This window comes from Astatotilapia calliptera, chromosome 6 (assembly GCF_900246225.1).
Source record: "Astatotilapia calliptera chromosome 6, fAstCal1.2, whole genome shotgun sequence".
In the NCBI taxonomy this organism is placed as follows: Eukaryota; Metazoa; Chordata; class Actinopteri; order Cichliformes; family Cichlidae; genus Astatotilapia; species Astatotilapia calliptera.
Window position 1 is genome coordinate 24986027 of NC_039307.1, and position 23027 is coordinate 25009053.

The 23027-nt window shown below is 42.4% G+C and overlaps 1 protein-coding gene across 1 annotated transcript; it reads right to left on the reverse strand.

The window, feature by feature from the left end:
- Nucleotides 1–690: 690 nt before the first annotated feature.
- tbc1d9 (TBC1 domain family, member 9 (with GRAM domain)) lies at nt 691–22401 on the reverse strand. Its single transcript, XM_026171310.1, has 21 exons — nt 21627–22401; nt 14215–14325; nt 12199–12317; nt 11659–11887; nt 11128–11389; nt 10822–11029; nt 9390–9596; nt 9151–9315; nt 8904–9054; nt 7003–7217; nt 6794–6911; nt 6434–6719; nt 6151–6280; nt 5842–5940; nt 5606–5674; nt 4873–5113; nt 4639–4704; nt 4172–4258; nt 2898–2966; nt 2638–2741; nt 691–2552 (listed from the first exon to the last, which is right to left on the reverse strand). The coding sequence occupies exons 1-21, from the start codon at nt 21745–21747 to the stop codon at nt 1767–1769; spliced, it is 3843 nt and encodes a 1280-aa protein (XP_026027095.1). The 5' UTR covers nt 21748–22401; the 3' UTR covers nt 691–1766.
- Nucleotides 22402–23027: the final 626 nt, after the last annotated feature.

Here is a 23027-nt window from a genome sequence, read left to right on the forward strand (position 1 = left end):
GACAATCAAAAACACTGAACAATCCAGCTGCACAGAGTAGTACAGTAATCTGTTACCAACAGTATTTCAGGAACTGCTGGTCTACAGCGATTTTCCCCACACAGCCTAATTTTTGCAGATAAAAAAAAAAAAAGAGAGAAAATATTCAGCGAGCAGCAGTTCTCTGGTCAGAAATGCCAGACTTTACTGTGCTTCACAGTCACCAAAGTTCAGTTCAGCAGAGCAACTTTGGGATTAGGTGGAACAAAAGACTCAGATCATGGATCAGCTGTGTGATGCCATCATCTCAACATAAACCAAAATCTGTGAGGAATGTTTCCAGCACATTCTTGAATCTCTGTCATGAAGAACTGAGGCAGCTCTAAAGACCAAAGGGGATCTAAACCGGTACTAGGATACCTAATAAAGTGTTCAGCGAGTGTATGAACAGCCCTTTGACGATGCAGATGGTGTTTAGGATGGATTAATGGAGAGCAGCATGTTAACCAATCTTCCACCAGATGGCAGTATCACTCCTTGTTTTCAGACTGTAGGCGCTCAGCAATATGAGGTCAGTGAAAGAAGAAGAAAGAAGACTGGAGGCATTTTACTGTGCAGCATTGAACCATTCAAACTGTAACTTTAATAGGATGGAGTGATATACAATGCATCAGAACCCAGAGTAATAAATTAAACACTGGGCGTTTACAATTGAAAGTATTCACAAAAAAGAACTTTAATTTTAAAAAAAAGCAACGTAAAAATGTACAGAGCATAAAGATAAAAAAGTTTTAAAAAAGCAAAAACAAAACAGCTAGCCTGAAGGCAGGGAAACATATCTTAGTGGATTTTGCTGTAAACATAAAGAGAGTGCAGGCTCTTAACGGCATTTTAGTGTACTAATCATTTTCCTTGAACACACAACTTTTTTTGATTTCCTGAACCATCGACCAACACTTTTGTCTGTAGTAACGAGGCATGACTGGATGTCTTCTTAATTAAAAAAAAGAAAGAAAAACTGTTTATGTGGATCATTTTTCTCCTTTCCCCATCATTATTTTTATTAGTTTAATTATACAGGTTGGTTCCTACTAGTTATTATAACTGGATAAAATGAACTGGGGCTTTTAAAAGGACCGTATTTTGAAAGTTAACATCACAGAAAATACAAATATGCATACGAAATTTGCCAAAGTGACACACTGTGTTAAATTTATAGAGGTGCTGAAAAGAGTTTACATGGAAACTCAGGAAAAAATCACTCTTATGAATTTTCATGGGTTTTCTTTTGTGTTTTTCACATTTTCATCCACTGAGAAACAAAGAAATGTTTTCATTAGCAGCCAATGGAATTCGTAAAGTAAGGAAGCAACAAGTTTGATCGGATATAACGTTAGGTGATCGTACGCACTGCAGACTATTGATGTCCCAGTTTGGAACTGTACTGACATTTACATCTACATAGCCTAAGAGTAATAGAGATTACAGTATTAACACCTATGCGTGATATTTTATAAAGTACAGCTACGACGTACACGTGGATTTCATCTGAGCGAACCGTAATATGCATGTTCTGTTCCTTCTCAGCTGGACAGAGTCTAGTGATTGTTGTAAAAGTCTTTAATTTATTTTAAAATACATTACTAAGAGAGGTTTTGGTCCCATTCATTCAGCTATTACTCACACACACACACACACACAGACACGCTTACCTTCATTCTCCTTACAAAACACCACTGATTTATACTCTTGTTTTCCTTTTAGGACAGTTCTTTAGTGATAACTCCTCACCCAGACAGCGAGATCTCATAGTCACTTGTTGACAACAGGGGGCGCCCGACTTTCTTGGCATTCTTGGCGTTGGTTATGCGAGCGGCCACGTCCACTGGCTTCTCAAAGTACCGCACGAGAGCCTGCTCGGTGAGGACGGAAGCCAGGAACTGCTCGAACGTGATGGCCCAGTCTTTGTCGATGCTCGTGCTGTGAGGCAGGCCTCTGTCGTGAGGCCCCCCGCCGAGAGGCCGGTTGCTTCTCTCGCCGTTGGAGCCGCCGTCGCTGCGCACCAGCACTGTGTCGTCCGCGATGTCCTCGCACTGCAGCTTCTCGTCCATCTCGTGAGAGCCCGCGCTGAGCACCGAGTAAGATGACATTGAAGTGTCATCTTTGGTTTCGTCGTCTGAGATGAGCATAGCCGAGGAAGTGCCCGTGTCTTTAGGGGACGAGTCCTCAAGCTTGATGTCTTGCATAGGGGGCAGCTGCTCGCTGTCTTCATCCCCCTTTCCCTCCTCACAGGGGCTCGGCTTATTCTCAAGACCTGCAGGGACAAAAATGTCCCCCAGCTCCTGGACCTCCTGGGTGCCTTTAGGATCTAAAACGTCTCTCATGCACACGCTCGGCTCCGAGTTCCCCTCCTGGTTGTGGTCCTTTCTGAAAGAGGAGGAGAAGAGCTTTCCCACCTCTCCCATTTCCAGCAGCAGACTGGTGACCGTTGCTGTAGCGTGATAGAGCTCTTGCTCTGCCACATCTTCACTGAACATGCTGTAAAGGGTCTTGCAAAGCTCGATGAACTGGCTCTGCAGGACAGAAACATTAAAAACAGGTCACTGATGGCTGTGTCTTCACGCTGCTGAGTAATCTGTGCAGCAAATGAAGTCTCACCTGGTTCAGTTTCGGCAGGTCTTTTGTGTTTTCCCGTTTAGGTCTCATCTCCTGGTTCCACAGTTTCAGGTAATGGCGGTAATCAGGAGTGTTCAGTTTCTTCACTGCAGAAATGGACAAAGAATGTGATCGTTCACCAGCTTAAATCATACTTTTTTTAAAAGGAAAATCTAAGAGTCCTTTCAACGTGGTCATGGAAGAAAAGCATGAATAACACATTCAGACCTATATGCAGTAATACATGTGACCATGTTATTTACCTTTCTCAGTTTTGAATGTCACTCTGACAAAACCATCATCCTTCTCATTTCTGCACTTTGAGTCATGGCCTGAGAAGAAAGAGGAAGGTTGAGGTCAAACAGTTGTCTGATTACAAATTCTAATTTATTTATATTTTAAAGCATGCAGCAGCATTTGTAGTCCAGAGTTTGACTGAGCCATTGTGACTCCTTGATTCTTTTCTTTTTCAGTCAGTCTGTTGTAGATTTTCTGCTGTGCTTGGGGTCATTGTGCTGTTGCATGACTTAATTTCAGACAAGCTTTGGCTGTCACACAGACAGCCTCACATTTGGGTCTACAATACTACATACTACAAGGTGCTATGGTCCTGCTGCTGCTAAACAAACTGAGATCATCAGTTTTCCACCACCGTGCTTGGCAGTTTGTATGAAGTGTTTTTGCTCATATGATCTGATTGGCTTTTGTTAAACATGGTATCAAAGGACTTTGTTCCAGGACTCTTGCAGTTTGTTCAGATCGACCTTTGCAAACCTAAGTCATTGTGTCATATTCTGTTTAGAGATAAAGAGGCTTTCCCCTGGTAACCCTTCCAGACAAGCTACACTTTTCAGCCTTTTTCTACGGCACTGCATTAACAAAACTTCTTATTTTACAGAACTGCATAGAGGCCGATGGAAACTCTTTTTCACAAGACTGCAGAAAAGTATACGCACTAGAAAGTTACCACCAAGTCATTTGACCACAGATTTGATCTGCGCCTGTTTACTTCTCTAAACTTCATAATAGCTAAGAGACTCATGCTCAACATATTCAAAAACAGCATCATGCTGTGGACCTTCACTCACTCACGCAGTTGTATAGTTCTTATTTAGCGCTTTTCTACTCTATTTGAGCTTGTTGTGCTTTCTTACTACAAGCCTCATTCACATGCATTTATACAGCAGTTTTTTCCTACGCCCAACAGCTTTTGATCTAATAGATTGTAACTGGGGCAACTTGATGGATGCTCCACCTGCTGAAACACACGTGTAAACTTTCATTTGTGTTGCTGTTCCTTCATAACGGTCAGTGTGCACAACGTGCATCCAAAGCCTTTGGTCCCAAAGAAAATACAACCACACTATCATTCGCAAATCACATGATGTGAGGATCACGTGACTAAGCATAACCACAACAGAAGTTTCAGTCGTGCAAATATCATGAGAACCACGCCAAGTTATCATCATTATGTAGCATAATTCCTCACGCAAAAACAAAACAAATCTAAATCCCAACGAAAAGAACGAAACCTCACCGACGGATGTTTCCGGAGTGATGTCTTCAAAGAAGTACTGAGTGGCTTCAAATGCAGAGTCGGGTTCTTCTTGTTCATGAGTCATTTCTGTTAAAGAAGTTAGGATTTAGAATTCAACTTGATATCCTCAACATGTGGGATCGGACAATAAAAGCTTAAAACAACTGCTCCAGACTAGTTAAATGCACGAATAATGGACCTTTGGTTTCTATGACAAAATGTTATGAAAATCCAGAAATAAGGGTGCATTCAGCTAAAAGCTTTCAGGGTATAATTTATATCAACAGGGGGTTTCTTAAAGCGGGCCCTTTAAAAAAAGCAATTTCCACAGTGAATGGAGAGAAAAAACAAAACAAAACACATAAATCAAGAAGCATAACCATTTCTCTTTCCCATTTTCTGTACAGCTAGTGTGAAATCATTTTTAGACCTTCTAAGGTCACCACAATGAATCCAAACACACTCACCAGGGAGGACATGCATCTTGTAGAGCAGCTTTAGCTTCTCAGTGAGGTCCCCGTGACACAGAACACCTACAAACAACCAAAAGCTTTAGAGATCTGCCACATTACACCTCCAACTACCTCCAAATTACAAAAACAATTTGCTAGCTGAACATCATCAGTCATGTTATAAGCTGTTAACTGTATAGAGATAATATTGAGAAAAATAAGAATTGATTAAAAGCTTACTGTACCTACCCAAACCGGTGATAAACTCTCTAAAGTTGATGAGGGCATCTGCGTTTTGGTCAAGAAGACGGAAGAAGCGTACAGCCAGGGGCTCCGAATGGGCTCCATTGGCCCAAGGGAACAGCAGGTTGAAGAGACCCTTAAACTGCTCCACGTCGATGCGGTACTGCTCCAGGTACGGCAGGCTGGGGTCATGGCGCTCTGTGGGGTTGCTGCTGCCGCCCCAGTAACAGCTGGTTAGGTGCTCCGCCTAAAGAAATTATGAAGAGGAGTTAAAAATGAAACGATAATTAGTTAATAAACCCCCCCCCAAAAAAACCACACATCTTATACCTTCTCATGTATTTTGAACCTGAGTTTATCGGAGACTTTAAGTGTAAATGTATCTGTCTCTAAAGCTCATTGGGTCAACTGTAGCCAGTGCTACAGGTTACAAATACAATGGACGTGACAGTCGTCAAAAAAAGCTTGAGACATTTTTCATAGTGCATGTTTGAGGTGTATTTTTTCACCACCCCCTCTAAAGATGAATGTATTTAACACAATTCAGTGGACTACATACTGAACTTGGAGAGAAACAAAGTATTGATCCTATTGCACTAGTATCAATCCAATACCAGTATTAGTATCAATGTTACTGATATTTGCAGCGATCGGCCCACCTCTACTACACAGACCTGTGGTATAAGCAAATTGTAAGCACAGCTTAAATCTATAGTCACTGGATTTGTCTTTAACTCACCTTGAAGAGCACGTAGAGCTCCTCCAACTCATCGATACTGAAGTCAGTCTCTGTTACAATGGTTCTGACCTGAAACATTATATAACCAAATTAAAAATAGAAGAGAGAAAATGAAATTCAGGGTAAATGTAGGACAGACGATCAGATCACTCTACTGGCATTCTGCCCAAAAGAAACAATTAAAAACCTCTCAACACATTTACTTAATTCCAGATTCTGTAAGATGATCTCCTCACCACATTGCGTTTAGTTGTATCCTCGATGGTTTGGATGACCCTCAGTCTCTGTTTGAAACGCATCTGTTCAATCACGTCGGCACGAATGGAGCCAAATTTCTGACAGAAAGGGAAAAAAAGTGAAATAGGTCAGCTTGGCTGTGGTAAAACAATGTTATCACAGCAAAACAAAAGCAGAATCGCAAAAAATGGATTGTATCAGGTAAAAGTCCAAACAAATCCCATAAAAGTCTAAGTTCATATCTTTGGAGTGAATTCAGATAACCAAAACCAAACTTAGAAACACGCGTCATGATCCAGGTTTATTACCTCGTAGGAGCTGCGCACGAGTTTGAAGATGTCCACCTCTGGGTGTGGTTCTCCATTGTCTGTGAGTAAAGAGTGCAAGTGAGGGATGGGAGGGAGGGTGCTGTCCTTATTGGTCACACTGTCCAGATACCTGCAATGGATAAGTTTTAAAAAGTCGGTGTCAAAAATGATAATCATGGCTGATTGACGTGTGTAAAAGATACTGAATCTAACAATTATTAATGATGAAGAAACACTAGAGAAAAATCACTGAATAAAAAGGAAGTGCTTCGTCTTTTCTTACCTCCCCAGTACGGTCATGGCCTCCCCATCGTCCTTGCAGCCCAGCAGCTGGTGGATGTTGGCGTGCAGCACGGAGAGCGCCAGCTGAAAAATGACTTTGATTCCATCATAGAAGAAACAGTCGACCACCACCACCGCGCTCTCGAACGGCATGACGGACAGGAAGAGGGTGAGGAACCAGGAGAGCGAAATAGTGGAGATGACACCAAGGTCCTGCATGCAGTCGTAGAGCTGAGGAATGTACTCACGGGCCAGCTCCTCGAACACACCCTGATCGACCAGAGCTCCTGTACAAGAAAATAATGTTAAATACACAGAAAACAAAAGTGAAATAGAGAGAACACGACATCCATATACTGACCCACAACCCTGGTATTGTAGTAGTCAGGCAGCATCCTCTCACAGAGCGCCACTAGCAGCCAAAAAGCCTCCTCTTCTTTAGCGTAAAGCAGCAACACCGACGTAACAATATTCATGGCCTGTGGAATCGAAGAAGAGAAGAAGAAATCAAGCATTGTCAAGGACTGCTGATTTTTCTGCCGCTCCAATAAAAAGCAAGCATGCGAGCACCTGACAGTATCCGATGTTGGGGTTTCTGAACGCGTAGGCAGTGAGGACCCTGCGCAGGGCAGCGATGCCCATCTCGTTCTGGAAGGCTGGGTGCTCGGGTAAAGAGCGGTGCAGGTCCCGCTCAATCTCCTCTGTTGCCAGGTTGTATTTGCCCATCGATTTCTCCACCAGGTCTTCGTAATATCCAGGGTGGGTGGTCATCTCGTTGATCGCTCCTGTGAAAGACAAATTCGAGAATTAAAGAAAAACACAGTAGGGCAGCCAATCTATGCCAAACCTAACTCTGATTCATTGATTGCACATGAAGAGGTAAGTGATCTAATATATTTACTTATAAACTTAAATAATCTAATACATCTTTTAGGCGTGTGATGACAGCTGTACTCTCTCGATCCCAGACAAATGGAATTACAACAGCTGAACAACCAAATGCATTAATAAATAATTTAAAAAATAAAACAAACAAAAATAGTAGTACAAGCATTATCATATGTATTTCAACTGATTGTGTAATCATCATAGCTCTGATCTGAAACCTGATTTGAGTAAATGAACAGCAAAAAAAAACAAAACTGTCTGTAATACAGATTATTCTTATTTGGCATGCACATACTGTAGCTCAGAGACCCATTTGTAGGTTTACAATTGGCCTCCAAGTCATCTGAATAAATTTGCAGCACAATTACACACATTAAAGTCCTCACGGACCTGTAATGTCTCTGTGCACATACTTCATTAAACACGCTTATTGGAATTTGCCCCAGAATAGAGCCTCGCCAAACTGGTTTTTAACCATTTGTTCTAAAATGAGACACACTTTGGCAACAGCTGAATGATTCAATGGAGCACGGTAAATTGTCGTCTCGGGATAGATTGCCGTGAGGAAAACTGCTTTCAGCAGCAACAAGTAGGTCATAGAGAGTAGGAGGAGGAGCTGCTGCTTACCAGGCTCCAATCAGGCGAGGATGAACGCAAGCTTGCTAACAGGAAAGTCTGGAGCAAGTGCATACCTGAACGCGTAACATGTTGTGACAGTTAGGAGCCTTGTGTAATCTGAAGCATTGCAAAATGATGTACAAGCTTTTCCACACAAATTCAAGTGAGATCTGAGATTGATTTTCAGACCACCCCCCCCCACCCAAAAAAGAAACGAAACAAAAGGGAAAAAAAAAGGTCTCTAAACCATATTTACTCTGATAATCAGACCAAAGTTTTAATCCCAGAAAGAAAATTTGTACATTTATTTAAATGTGTGGCTGATTATTTTCTTAGAAACTATCACTGTGCACATCAAAATCAACTAGAGTAATAGACAGTGCTTAGCAAATTTATCAGAGCTAAAAACGCTAACATTTTAGAAGTTTGTAAAACATAAAAAGGTTTAAAACTAAAATCTTATGTGAGGCCTCTCAGGTACAGTGTACCATTTATTTATTTGTTGCTAGATCCAGACTGACATCAGCCATTTGCCGATACATTGTATCAGTATCAATAACTGCCAATAAATGATAATTAAAACAGTGAAGAACAGACAGAAGAAACACCCTTCAACTGTTATGAGTGTTGTTGTCGCACAGTTTTACCACCAGAGGGCACTCTGCAACTTCCTCTTGGCAACTGGTGTTTGGAAAGCCACAAAAACAACAATCAGCTGATCCAAACACAGCCTAAAGGAATAATCCATTGACTTGTGACCATAAAAAAACCCACTTTTTTAAACTCCTTTGTGTTATTATCGTATGAAGCACTCACCAGTAACTACATATAATACATTTTTTATGATACAAGTTTATTTATAGGGTCTAAAAGAAAAAAAAAATGTTATCGACCAATATGTCAGATTTTTAAAGTACCTAATATCGGTTGGGCTCTAATTTTGCCCACCCTGAACATTTCCTCACCGGAGAAAAGCAGCCAAAGCTCTCCCCTCATACTCTCGGGAATCCCCTTGAGAACGAGTTCCTTCGTCTTCTCTGTGCGGTACATACACACCCCCTGTCCGTACTCGGTAAAGTGGTTCTTCCATGCCTGCTCTTTCAGAAACTCCTTCGCCTGATTGGGAAAGCAACAAAAATTTACATGCAGCTAGCATCAATCCACCGTGCAGTTTAATTATAATGCAAAAAAAGAAAATGCAATTTATCTCACCAGCTTCGGATTAAACTCTTCCGGGGAATTGCGACGATACATGGTCATGAGGGCTTGTGTGGCTGTGGGCACGCTGCTGTCATTCAGGTTAAATTTACGCTCGCCTTCTGAGCCCAGACTGTGCTGAGGGCTGCTGGACAGCAGGGATCCATGCTGGGAGTAAACCTGGAGATAAATCTTATTCAGCCTTTGAAGCTTTAACCTGGACGATGTCACAGTGACCGAATGAAACTACCTACCTCATCATCTGAGCTGTTCAGGCTGCTAGTGAGTTCTTTTTCCAGGTAAGTCTTAGAGGTGGTTTGTTGCAGGAAGTCGGATAGTCTCTGCACCAGGAAGTCTCGGTCTTTCAGGTTAGCAAACAGAAAGGTCATGCGATTCTTGGTGCTGATGGAGAGCGGGCTGGGCAGCACACTGGAGCTGTCTGCTTTTTCCACGATGGTCACCTGCAGGATGCCGGGAGTAAAATTTTAGAGCAACAAAGACCAAACAATGTGTTTAGCTGCACATATTTCTCCATGTATGCAGCTATGGAGAGTCACAGTCACACTGATGGAAAAATGTCTGGAATAGTTGGATCTTGGAGATGATTTGAATATTTGACGAGGCTGCATTGTATTTAAGTCTCCAAAATGGCATTAAATGCAGTTTAAAGTAACTTTTTTTTTAAATGCAACACTTCATGCTGAACTTTGTTTACAGATTGAGATTCAGTCATTAAATGATGTTGACTAATCAAAATCCATCAGATCCATCCAAAGATACAGTTTTCATAGTAAGCCAGATCCGAATCAAATTCCAGTTGCACAATGAGACAGATCCAGAAAAGACGTCTCATCAGCTACGGCTGTAAGAGAGCCACCGTCTGTCAGTGAAGACTGACATCAGATATAATTATAACTGATTAAACAGGGAAACATTAAAGCAGAGTATTTCTTTAAAACGTATTCATAAACTTGGGCGTCCATGCCGCCCACCCAACCACACCGTGGGGTGACGACAATAAACCATCAGCTTTTTATGGCTGATGGGGAACAAATAGGGGAGATTTCTAGGTATTTTACCTCGAGTGGGGAATGTCCCTTTGGACACCGTCTGAGGTCACTGTCCCACTATTGACCATGCGAGTCATCACATGAGTCAAATTAAGAAATACATCACAGGGGGTTAAGCATGAAACCACAGTGAGACCTCGCCTTACCCCATGATGTGACCTATTGAGGAACGGCGCCGGGGCTGAGGTGCCTGGGGATTGATCTCAGGGATCCATTTAGGTGGCAGATAGCTGGCGTTACATACCTGGGACTCTCCACTCTCCTCACATCCTCTAAGCGAGGTTGTGACATTTGAAACTAGCTAGAACTTAGTGACGAAGCTATACACGAATACAGAAAATGACTCCTAAATGGTTAAAACGCCAGTCTACAGCTCTCAGTGAACGAAATGGATGACAGCGATTCAGCATGACAGCTGCATTATGTACACACTGTGTTTAAGAGCAGATGGGAAGTGACAGCCCCCCCCCCCCCACACACACACCAATATCAGTCAGATAAACGACTGTCAAGCCGCTTATTTGAGCTTCAAGTTGTGGGTCTGATTTTCAAGATCTGCTGTTTTTCTTGTTTTTATTTTTATTCTTTGAAGCTGTTAATAAACAGAATGACTCACCTCCCGTAGGGGGATGATGAGGCTACACAGCGACTCTTCCTTGCTGGTGAAGCAGATGTAGTTGGTGGACACAAACATCTGTCCCAGGATGTGCATCTTGTTAAAGGGAGTCCACAGGGTGCAGTCTGTGTGACCGTCCAGTTTTTCATCTTTGGGCAGACGGAAGAGTGCTCTGTAGCGCTCGCTCTTAGCTCTCGCATCCAGATCTCTGAAAGATGCAAATTTCTCACATAAGATAACAGAAACTTGTAGATATTCAGTAGTTCTAAAAGCAAAGAAGCAGTAATGCTCTGCACCAGGACCTACCTCTTGAGTGCTGAGACCTTCTTGGGTGATTTCTTCTTCAGCTTGGGCAGCGAGCGGTCCTGCTCAAAGCCTTTGTTGTCGAGCAGTTGCCGCATGGCGATGTTGGCCAGCTGCTCCGCTAACTTAAAAGTCTCGTTGATGTTGAGGAAGACGGAGAAGAGGTGCTCGTTGGTACGCGTGCTCACCTTGATCACATCAGGCAGAAGAAGGGTGGCGCTCTTCTCCAGCTGCGTGATATCTGCCCAACGCACCACCATTTTGACTGAAAGTAAGAAAAAAAAAAGCCCCCCCAAAAAACAGGACATACTTTTAATATCAGTGAACTAAAGTAGCATTAAATATATGGTTTAAGCTTTGTGAAAGGCTATAACTTCAAAGAATATAAGAAAAATATAATGGCTTAAGGCACAACAGCGTTTCACGATATAATCTTGAAAAGACTTGTTCAGATCTCTGCAGGTTGAGGTCCTTTCGATAAACAGGAAAAAAATAAGACATTACTGAAGACAGTATAATTGGGTAATGTCCAACCTTCTTTCCCCAGCAAGTACGAATAGAAGCAGAGGTGGTTGATGCTGAGGTAGAGCCATCCCTGCCGAGGCACCTTTCCCTTCCAGTAGCTGCAGGAGTAATAGTTGACCAGCTTCTCCTCTTCGGGCATCCCAAACAGTTTACGAAACTTAGCGCTAGCCTCCTTGAACTTGTCTGTGTCATCGTCTTCTTTGACATCGTGGTTCTTGTTGTACTCCGCTATGATACCCTGCAGCATGATGAAGAGAGACAGCACAACAGGCATGAGGTGAAATGCTTAGGGTGTATTACAAATACCTCAATTTAAACAAAAACCTCTGAAGGTTGTTGGGTTTTTGCAGACAACCCACACATCCACATTGCTGTTGTGGACTCATCTGCACTACTTGCTTTACAACAAGCTTTCTTAAAGTTAAAAGTGTTTAGTAAAGTGATAGGAGATGTTTTCTCATAGACTTTCTGCAATCCCAGGAGTCGCCCCCTGCTGGCCGTTAGTAGGAATGCAAGTTAACCTCACGATTGTACAGTCAGAGTCATTACCTGGACCTTTCCTTTGACAAACGTGGTAATGTCATTCTCATTCTCAAAGATGGAGAGAGTCTGCAGCAGGTTATGTTCCAGCCACTCCCAGTGCTCTGTGATCTCTTTGCGGGAGGTTCCTGTGAAAGCAATCACAGTTCATATGAAGGCGTAATGTTTCAAAAGTGATACAGAGGGTTGTTCCCCAAAGCCACACACACATGTTTTTAAAATATGTTTTTCTATTTTGTTTAAAAGCCTCCCAGTAGATATTTTACCTCTTCAGCAGAGCACTGCAGTTAATAAGACAGGTAAATAAGGACAGAGGTATCGGTGAAAGTCAAGAAAACGATTACATGCTCTTTTAAAAAAAAAAAAAAACCCAAAACAAACAAACAAACAAAAAACAGAAAGGATATCATGGCAATTTAGTTAGAACTGAGCAGTGAGATTAAAACTGATCTTTCTGGTCATGGGAGAAATTGATTGCAGTAATGGCTGCTACTGTGGGCCATTATCCCTGAACACTGCTGCAAAACAGCCCTTCAGTGAGTGCACATTGACTGCATTAGCCATGTCTGCCAGGCTGCTCCACTCGCCTGCCATCTCTGGGGGGGAGGAATTAAGAACTGGGAGGGGAGGAGAGGGAGAGGCGAGGGGAGCCAATGGCATTTCAGAGCCAAGCAAGTCCTCTGTAGGCCTCCATTTCAGATAGAGAGCAGAAATGGTACTCTCACATTTGTATTTGGTAGATAACGACCTAATTAAATACGCTGTTACACGTGTTCAGAACAAAATCCGTTTGCCTGTTTACCAATCATGCCTCATCTTCATTAAGTGTGACATTAACTCAGCTATCAGAGCAGCCTGCTCGGCAGTTGTCTATGTGATTAATTTCTTTAAACTCCCTGAAGTTTGGAGAATTGATATCACTCTCGCTACACACAAATAAAATGTCCACAGAAAGGCTGCCAAACCAGGCAACATTTTTCCAGTCTGTGTGAACTGGTTTAGCCTCGGTTGCCTGTTCTCAGCTGACCAGACTGGTGTGGTCTTCTGCTGCTGTAGTCCACCTGCTTCAAGGTTCGAGAGATGCTCTTCTGCATATCCTAAGTAACAAGTGGTTACTTGAGTTATTGTAGCCTGTCAAAATACTCCGACCAGCCTGTTGATACCAACAACCAACCTTGTTCAGAGTCACCTAAATCCCCCTTCTGCTCGATTTTGATGGTCTGTTTGAACTTCTGCAAGTCATTTTGACATAAACTCAATACATACTTAAATGGACTGAGTAGCTGATCTGTGATTGGCTGATTAGAAATTTGTGTGAATAATAATAAAAATGTTTGCTTGGAAAAGAGTAGTTACTGGATGTAACTTATTAGGTCCCTAAAGCAGGCTTTGGGGTTGCTGAAGTTGTGGCTTCACTTTTGTCTGTGGCGTTCTTTGCGACTTGCTTCCAACTTCTGCCTGTGTGTTATGATCAGCAGTTTTCCAGACCTTTAGGAAATTGTAATCAATAATGCAATTAACACAAAATTAAAATGAAATGTCTCAGAAGTCGTTCAGCTCTATTAAGAAGTGCTTATGCATTTCTTAGCCCAAAGCGGGAATATTTACATACTTGGTTTAATATTGGTGCAAAGAAGAGTTCTGCTTCTAAAAAGTGCATTGCTGCTAAATGGCATGATTTACTGCCACAGTCTGTGGTAAGTAGCAGATTGGACTACTGTGAGAACCTGATGAGAATCACAATGAAACTACATCAAGCAATTGGCTGAAAACCACAGATTCTTGCACCGTTGCCCGTAATCCTTTAAAACCACCAGCGCACAATGTAACACCTTGCATTCAGCAGCTAACATGGGTGACAGCAGCAAGGTAAACCATCAGGAGCTGCGTGAAAGCTGGTGGTAGGATTGCAGATGGGTCTGTAGTGGAGTGGCCCACATATGTGATGCTAAAATGTGTAGAATTGGTGCACAACATACATTTTCAATTGTAAGTTTGCTTTTCTTTCAGTTGTTCTGCACGTACCATGAGCAATGATCCAGTAAACTAAAGAGTCAGGAGTCTGGTAGAGGATCCTGTACGGGGCCATCCGAGCGCTCGAGTCCAGAACAACATCCAAGGTCCCAACAAGCAAACCTGCAAGAGCCCAGAATACATTTACTACAGAAAGAAGTCTGTTAGGCGGCAACACAAAAGTCCTGCTAAAAATGTGCAACCATGTGCATCTATACACAAATAACATGTATTTACATTTGTATACCATGCTGTTATGCTTAAGCAAAAGGGGAAAACCATGAGGTCTTGTGGTTTGAGTACAACAAAAACATCCTGTGGCTAAAAACATTTCTGCTCTGCATTAAACGCTTTCACTTTTTCAACCATATACCCACCCGTGATCTTTACGTGTGGTCTGACAGTTATGATTGTGCCGGGTGAGAAATGACTGCATATAATCACACGTTCTACACGAGCCATTCTGCACGAGGCATTTATGAACTAATGGCCTTAATAGTGGTTAATAAGTCAGTTAATAATTTATAAGTCAGTTGTAGCCCATTAGTGTGAACCCATCAGGTTTATCAGATTGCAGAAAACAACTGACCAGCAGGGTGTTTATTCTCCTATTAAATTTGCCTTTTGACCTCCGAGTGTTCTTTACAAAGGCAGACCCTCTATATGTGCCTTTGGATCTTAAAGAAACTAGAAAAAAACACCGGTGATTTTATCAGAATTCGCTCTGTGGGGATGCCAAGGTTTGCTTGCTTTATTTTACCATAAGTGTAAAAGGTAAGATATGCTGCTCCCTTCTGCTTTGTTTCTGACTTTTCTTTTATTAAGCTGGCTTTCTGGGCTAGTTTTCTACTATTCCTAGGCTGGATTATTATAATTTCCTAGTATCAGGATGTCTGAAAAGCCTTCAGTTGTTCCAAATGGGTGCAACTCGAGTCCTAACAGGGACTGTTGTGTTCTTTTTGCTGGTTCTCTGTTGGATTCAGAAGTAAATTTAACATCCTTCTCCTCACATACAAACTCCTGATATCCCAGCAGGGCACTTCAGTTCTTGAGACTGCAGGCTTACTTCTGCTTCCTCGAGTCTCTAAAAGTAGAACAGGAGGCAGAAGCCTTCAGCCATCAGGCTCCTCTCCTGTGGAACCAGCTCCCAGTTTAGGTCCAGGACACAGACACCCTCTCTATTTTTAAGATTAAGCTTCAAAGTTTTCTTTTTCATAAGACTAATACTTCAGGCTGGATCATCTGACCCTGAATCGTCCTTCAGTTTCCCAGCTATAAGCTCAGGCTGCTGGGGGAATTCCCATGATGCACTGAGCACTTCTATTCTTTAACCTACACATGAATTTTTGCACGACGTGATCCCCCCCCCCCCAAGTTTGTTGTTTGGTGTCTCTCTGTGCCTTTCTTTTCTCTTCTGCAGTCAGCCCTTCAACCCATGTTGGAGACAGGCAGCCTCCCCGACTCTGCTTCTGCTCGAAGTCTCCTACATTAAAATGAAAATGGTAAAAATATCCCCCAGCATTGCAGAATCCTTACTCATAGGGTGTCTTTGGATTTCTATCAGTTCTAGGGTATTTGTCTTCCAACACAAAGTGTCTTGAGACTTCTATTGCTGTGATTTTTGCACTATATTAAGCATAAAAAAATTAAGTGCCATGAGAGACAGGTTATTTTTGTTCTGCTGCTCATCAGAGCACACACAGTATGAGTCACACAGACAGCAAGAGAGGGAGGAGGGAAACGAGACAAACGAAGGAAGCTGAATTTTCATGGGGGAAAAGCAGTTTGAGAGAGAACTAATAAAATAAGCACATCTGCATGGATTAGACTCACTGACCGCTCTGCTCTCTCATCTCTGTACTCATGTAAATTCTGCCTCTGCCTTTCTTTTTACAGTCCTACTTATCAGTTCCTCTTACCTCTCAAAAGCAGAACAGATCAAGAAGCCTCATCAAAAAGCTGGTTAACCTGACTGATATCTGCTGTGTACTTCTTTAGTTACACTTATGCCAAATGTTACAGATCATGCGTAACAGCTGTTTCCTGAGAACTCCAGCCGTAGACAAATAAACAAAAATACTGACTCATACTTGCAACATCTTGAACCTTGAGAAGCGCCTGCACAAAGCAGTAAACCACCCAGAGGTGACTGGAGTCCTATACACCACGAAACCAGTGAGATAATCCACACTTTGGTTTACCCCGCTGAGAGAAACAGCAAAACTGTTATGAGTGTGAAGACAACTTCCTCTTCGACACAAGAACGTTGACGAGGTTAAAAAATGCACACCTCAGAGAGGACTTTAATGTGCTAAATAATCAGCATTTTGTAATTTGTCTCAAAAATAGATGTGATAGGTAGAAATTCAGTGTCCAAGTATGAACTCCTGGAGTCTGAGGAGGGGAAAAAAAAGAAAAAGAAAAAAGAGACTCAGTTGTGTGTTGCATGGTATGAATAGCTTAGCCTGAGGAGGCGTCTGCTTTGAGGTTTAACGCAGGAAACTCAGGTGAGACCACTGAACTTCTATGACCACCTTGAGCTTGGTTCATATAGTTTAAAGTGAAACCCAAAGCAAACAGCAGGAAAGACAGTTGTTCAGCTATTTTTGGACCCATTTTGCCAATTTTTATACAATACTGTGCAAAAGTCTTTAGCCACACCTCATTTCTTTCAATTTTGCTACATAAGTGGGATACAGGTGCAGCAAATTAATGAAATAGGCATGGAAATACAGTATATACGACAAACAAAACTGTATAAGAATTTGTATAACTCTAATGAGATCGAAAGTCAATAATTGGTATGACCACCTTTATTCCTCAACACAGCCTGAACTCTCTTAGGCCGTCTTCAGGAACAGTTCTCCAGGCTTCTTGAAGGACATTCAAAGCTCGTCTTTGGATGTAAAGATGATCCCACACGTGGAGGTCTGGATAGGCCAGTCCATAGCTGTAGACACTCATTGTTGTACCTCTTTCCTGATTTCAGCCCAGATCTTGTGTAATGTGGCATACCTCAGTCTTCAGTCTTATGAAGATCTTCTTGACAGCCAGATTGATTGATCAGCTCTGGACTATTATTTCTTAAGCACATAACTTTCAGACACTGTTCATTTGTTGTGGATTATTTTATTTTATTTTTTTTAGACCTACCACTTCTTATTCTGTTCTCCACTTTTTTCGACTTCTCAATTTAAAAGTTTAAAAAGCACACCATAGCAAGATAAGCCAGTTTTTTGATCCAGCAAAACAAATGATGTGCTTTTACAACAGTAAAGGTTGTCTGTTATGTGTAGACATAACACTGATTCATGTCTTGAGTTGGTTACTTTTTTTTGGTGCTTGAAAATTCATAAGTAGCTTAAAAAAAATCCTCTAAAAATGATCAGGTAGAAGGACCGGGCTCACAATGAGCCAGTGTCTCAATGAACAGCCTGGAGAACTGTTGCTCAAGAGTCCTTTAAAAAAAGAAGGAAAAAAAGAGAAAGTCTATCTCCTTGGAAGCAAAAAAATACAGAAATGAATATTGTGACTTTCCGCGGCGCTGTATACAGGAGATCAGTCATTTCACCGTCTTTATCGCGATAGATCTTTTATCAAGTGTACGATAAGCAACCCCAAAAACCACACCCCAGCAGCATTAACTCATCAAACCAAAGTTCATGTGACTGCTTGTTCCAAATCAAACCTCTGCCTTTACGCTGACATTTCCTTCCACAGACTGAAGCAGTGGGTGCGCAACCAGCATGAAGCTGTGTAGCATCCAGCATGTGGCTGGAAAACTCAGAGCAATCATCCCCTGAACTGAAATCATGTGATGTTTTGTGCTTCTCCGCTCAGACACAATCAGAGATCCTCATTGTTAGAGGGAAACAAACCACATTCTCTGAAACATTAACGCATTTCACTCAGCAGAAGAACAGGAAACCAAGCTGACAGCACTGGTATAAATACATTTCTCCATTGTTTACATCCTCTTTCTGCTTGGGTGAGCAGAGTCGGAGGCCCTGCTGGTGTGGGATTTTATATTAAGCAAACAAAAGGCCACATTCTTCCCCGGAATTACAATCAATACCGTTTCAGATAACAGAAAGCCAAGACAAGGCTGGATCTTTATCTTCACCACATGAAATGTTTCACTGCATCAATTTAAGATATTAGACACATTTTTCTGCTTTTCCCTCGCCACATCTCTCTGCCTGCTCACATCAAAGACTCGTCTTAAAGCACAAGATAAGGGAATCTGTCCGGCACGACACACTTGCACCAGGCAAACATTTACTTATTATCAGGTTGTGAAATAGTGTGTTGTACTTGGTGTCATTTTATGCTAAAAGCACCACTGTCTACAATTGTGTAACGAGTTTCACAATAGGCATATTCAGTGCTTTTACATCTGATAAAAACACATTTTGTTGTGCATTTTTAAATTTCCTTCCTTTCTGAATTTCATATTCTACCCTGTTACTGTAAAGGCTGATCATACAGCATGTGACCATCAACAGTTCAACACTGAAGTGAGCAGACTCCTCCCAGCCTGCATTATATGTGCAGCGCTGTTAGCTCATATGCTGCAAGTACAGCTTATACACTGTAAATCTGAGATTCCCAGCCTTTTACAGCTCATTTGGTAGCCCAGCCGACTACCTTTATATCTTAAACTGGTTCATTTTCACAGTTGTGATAAGCATGTAGAGGAAAAAGCAAATATTACAGGAAGGCCAATAAATGTGGTACTTTTTGCATTCTTACTATTCTTAACCACTACAGACCCCGTTTATGAGCACCCACACGGCTAACATCTTTCATCCTACAGGCTTTTCTTGAGTCTTCAGTGGCTCTTTGAGGGGTTACAGTGAAGAAGTGAGAGGTCTTTTATAATGCTGATAAAAAAAAATATTTAAAAAAAAGAGAAAAACTGATGTGAAAGTGGCTCTCACTGTGTCGATACATCTTCCTCTTCTTTTGGATGTATCCAGCCTTATATTATCAAAAAGGGCTAGTTATCCGTTTCTCTACATACAATGCAGAAGTTCTGCAACTGCTCGTGCAGGGTTGGTCCTCATATTTTATGATGCTGACACCCATAGACTCACATAACCCAAAGTTTTTCTGAAGCAGCTAAAGCAAGCACATATTTTCCATTTTCCACCTCCCTCCAGCTCTGAGACATGGGAGCTGCAGCTCGGTCAAGATGAATATGCTGATCTGTAAAAGGCTCGAGTCCGGTGCTGCTGATGGCTTCTCCTACCCCTGAAAGGACTGAGGGCAGTGCCAGTGTCACTGGGTGCTGCGTGCCAACTGGCACACAATGCAAGTCAGCAAGCTCAGCTTTTACATAAAAATGACATCATCTTCCAGCACCACTTAGCACACTCTGCGTTGCCACAGCAAGGACACACTAGAGACCGAGAAGAGAAGGCAGCGGGTCTAATTATCAATATGATAGCAGGTCATATTACCAATATTAGTGTCTAAATTTGTAATATTCGTCTTTTTCTGGAATTGAGAAGAACCCTAATGTTTACCGGCCTCCTTTATGGGAATAAGGCTGGGGAAATGGTGACGAGATGACACAAATATGCCTGCGATCAGATATTATACTATTATACTTATAATACTTGCATCTCTTTATTTGCATTTAATTTAATAGACTGTGTTAAAAAATGAATTAAAGTCCGTTTATTCTGCCTAAAACTGGTTTCTGTATTACATATTCAGGAAATTCACTGTAACATTGATCCACCAGATAATTACAGCAAATCTATGCAACACAAAATCTTGCTGTGTTGTGAAAATCTCTAAAGATTTTTAAACGGAGCCACTATTAAGACGTGTACGGTGGGATTTGTCATTTTAAATTCACAAGACGATCATTTGTCCAAGGACGACAATTATACTATACGTTCATGCGGCTCTAATGACTTCAGATGCACTCAGCCAACGCAGGAAAAGGAGAAAAGCCAGCCAATTAAGTTTTAGTTTCACCTTGGACCGTAACACAATTACATTTTTACTACTTTTGTGGGAGCGTCATCAGCAGGACTGATTATCTGTGCAGCCTCTGCGTTACACAGCCCCTCAGTGTTTGAAGCAAATAAATTTCAGCGTACTACACTCCGAGGTGAAACTAAAACTTGATTAGCCGAGCACAGTGTTTATCTGACATCACTGAAGGCACGTATGAATTCACCTCCTGTGTCGCTCATTACAGCTAAACTGCTCGTGCAGGACAGTTATCGTGTTAATTGTGTTCAAAGGCTGAAGGTGTGAATGTGAAAATCTGTGGTTGTCTGTCAATCTGCGTCAGACATCCGCGTTGTACATCCTGGATCGACCGAACCAGGATGTACCTCACTGCCTTTTACTGTATAACAGTTGAAACCGGCCCCCACCTCACCTACTCCTCAGTCACAGTGGTCCTCAGAGATTTCAGTCTTGTCACAGTTCAAGGTGTTAGAGCTCAGTGGGCGGTGACACTGACTGACAGAGAGTGAGAACTGATGAACACCGATTACTGACAAAAGCATCACTTTCTCTTCAGCTCTGGATCACAAGGAGTCTGAGCAGCTGTTTAAGATGCTCCTATATGAAACACATCCCCTGAACTAATTTGAATGCTGCTATTTCATCACAGAATCACCACACACAGTACAATATCCCTCATGTACGAAAACTATGTAAAACAGTCTTCTTTAAGTTCTAAACTGTTAAATAAAAAACATATCCTGCCATCACCATAACCTGTCGCTCTCCTGTGCCTCCTGCTTGACCCATTTTGGATGGAACAAGCTAGGAGGGGGGAGGAGGAGGAGGAAGAGTGAGAGAATGAAGCAGGGGGAATGATTCAGCATGAGCAAGCAAACAGACTCAAACAGATTCACTGTTGTTGAGGCTTCACAGCCATTAGCAGCTGCACAGCTGAAACCACAGTTGCAATAGTTGTTGTTGTTGTGATGGATGGAATCTAATTTCCACTGCAGGCAGGAACACCCTGAGACATTTTAAACCATATTATGGACCTCCAATATGGGTGGGTCGGTGGGTGGAAGTTGTGTAAGCAGACAGTAGATCCCACACACTGAAGGATCTGCTCTTTGCCCCCCCTCCCTCTGTGTGATGTCAGCGCCCTAGGTCGCAGTTTGTCACCGGCATGAAGGAGGTCTGTGAGAGAAGCAGGCTCAGCTTTTCTCCCAGGAAGACGCGACCAGGTGAAAGGCCGTCTGGCAGCTGCTTGGTCACGTGCTCTTCCATTTTATTTATTTATTTTTTGCCGTCCAGCATCGACTTGCGGTTAAGCCTGACACACTGTCACCGTGCAGCTGACCATCACCTGACCTTTTTCTCTTCCCAAATTTACACGAAATACTGGATTTTTCCCCCTTACGGAGTCATGACAACAGCTTACAAAACATGGTACTCACCCGCCAGTCCTCCGCCTCCATCCCCGTGGCCCTTCCGTTTCTGGAGGATGAAATACGGGTTCGCTCTCTCGGTGATCCATAACGCGCCAGCAAGTAACACATCTTCGGGAGTGACCCACATGCTGCTGTGTTTATTATTTTTATTATTATTATTTATTATTTTATGGGGACATCGAACCCCCGGGACTGCTGACGGTGACCGTCAAACTGCTCTTACCGGGACGTGTGATTGTGTTTAGATTGTGCTGTTATTTTTAGATCACTAAAGGATCGATGAAGGCCTGATCGTCTCTCGAGCAGCTGCAGGATCTAGTATTGGATATCCAAGCAAAAAGAAGCGCAAGCAAGCGTGTTATAATTAAACCTGGCAGGCACGGATCGGTCGGGTTCGGCCGATCCGGACTTCACATTTCGTGCACGCAAACCTTCTCCTGCAGCAGCAGCCTCCTGAGCCCACGGAGGTCTTTTAAACAAACAGATGTCTTTGAGGAATCGTGTGCAGCTTCGGCTCTGTTTGTGGGCGCACACAGGCGCAGTGCTGATCAGTCTTTGTTGACCATGCTCCGCGGCAGGTGCGATTCAGTCGTGCAGTGCTTGCTTGCAGAGAAACGCACGACACAGTCACCACGGAACGGTCTATATGGTCCTTTCGGCCGCGAAGTCCACGTCCGCGTGCTGAGGTCAGGCGACACTTGGACAAATGAAACGACAATAACGCCGCGGTCCTCCTCTCCGTGTCAGCTGAAGCTGCTGCCGCACGCAAAATAAAGCACGTCACGGAGCGCGCGACGTCAGCGGGAGGAGGTGGAGAACGGAAATACCGAGAGAGCGTGTTATTGTTTCTACAAACTCACATTGTTTATTGTAGTTTTACTTTAATGTAACCTGAAGAAAACCCCGAACAAAAAATAAAACAAAAAATAGAGTTTTGTTATTTGATAAATGGTTAAATATCCAAATCAACACAAGCAGAAGGAACAATCCAGCTATTCAGAGAGAACCTGCATGACAACATTAGACCTTATCCCCGTCCCCATGTATTTATTTATCAGACATGTGCATCTGGTTCATGGAGTTGACAATTTGCCAGTCGAACACAGCACAACAAATCCGGCTTTGTGGTATAAAAATCCATTTTAATAGAGCATAAATCAGTTCAGACACCACGCTGGGTTTACATAAGTTTCTGAGAACAAACCCGGTCTGCGTGCAAGTTTGAGCTCATTTTCTGACAGTCTCTCTAAGATGTGGTTTACCCGCTTGAACTGAGCAAACTTATTTTTTCCTGAACCTGACTGCCGATTTAAAACTGCAACGAAAAGAAAAGAAAGCTTTCTGGTGATCTTTCGAAACTTTAAGCTTCTTAATTGTGTTAATTAAAATAATTTGATTGCATTTATC

Excerpts from the sequence above, each read along its gene's own strand:
- tbc1d9 (XM_026171310.1), bottom strand. The coding sequence starts at position 21,747 with ATGTGGGTCACTCCCGAAGATGTGTTACTTGCTGGCGCGTTATGGATC. Across the intron at positions 7,218-8,903 it reads GCTTTGGCTGCTTTTCTCCG|GAGCGATCAACGAGATGACC; the intron begins GTGAGGAAATGT and ends TGTCTTTCACAG. Across the intron at positions 6,912-7,002 it reads CCAACATCGGATACTGTCAG|GCCATGAATATTGTTACGTC; the intron begins GTGCTCGCATGC and ends TCGATTCCACAG.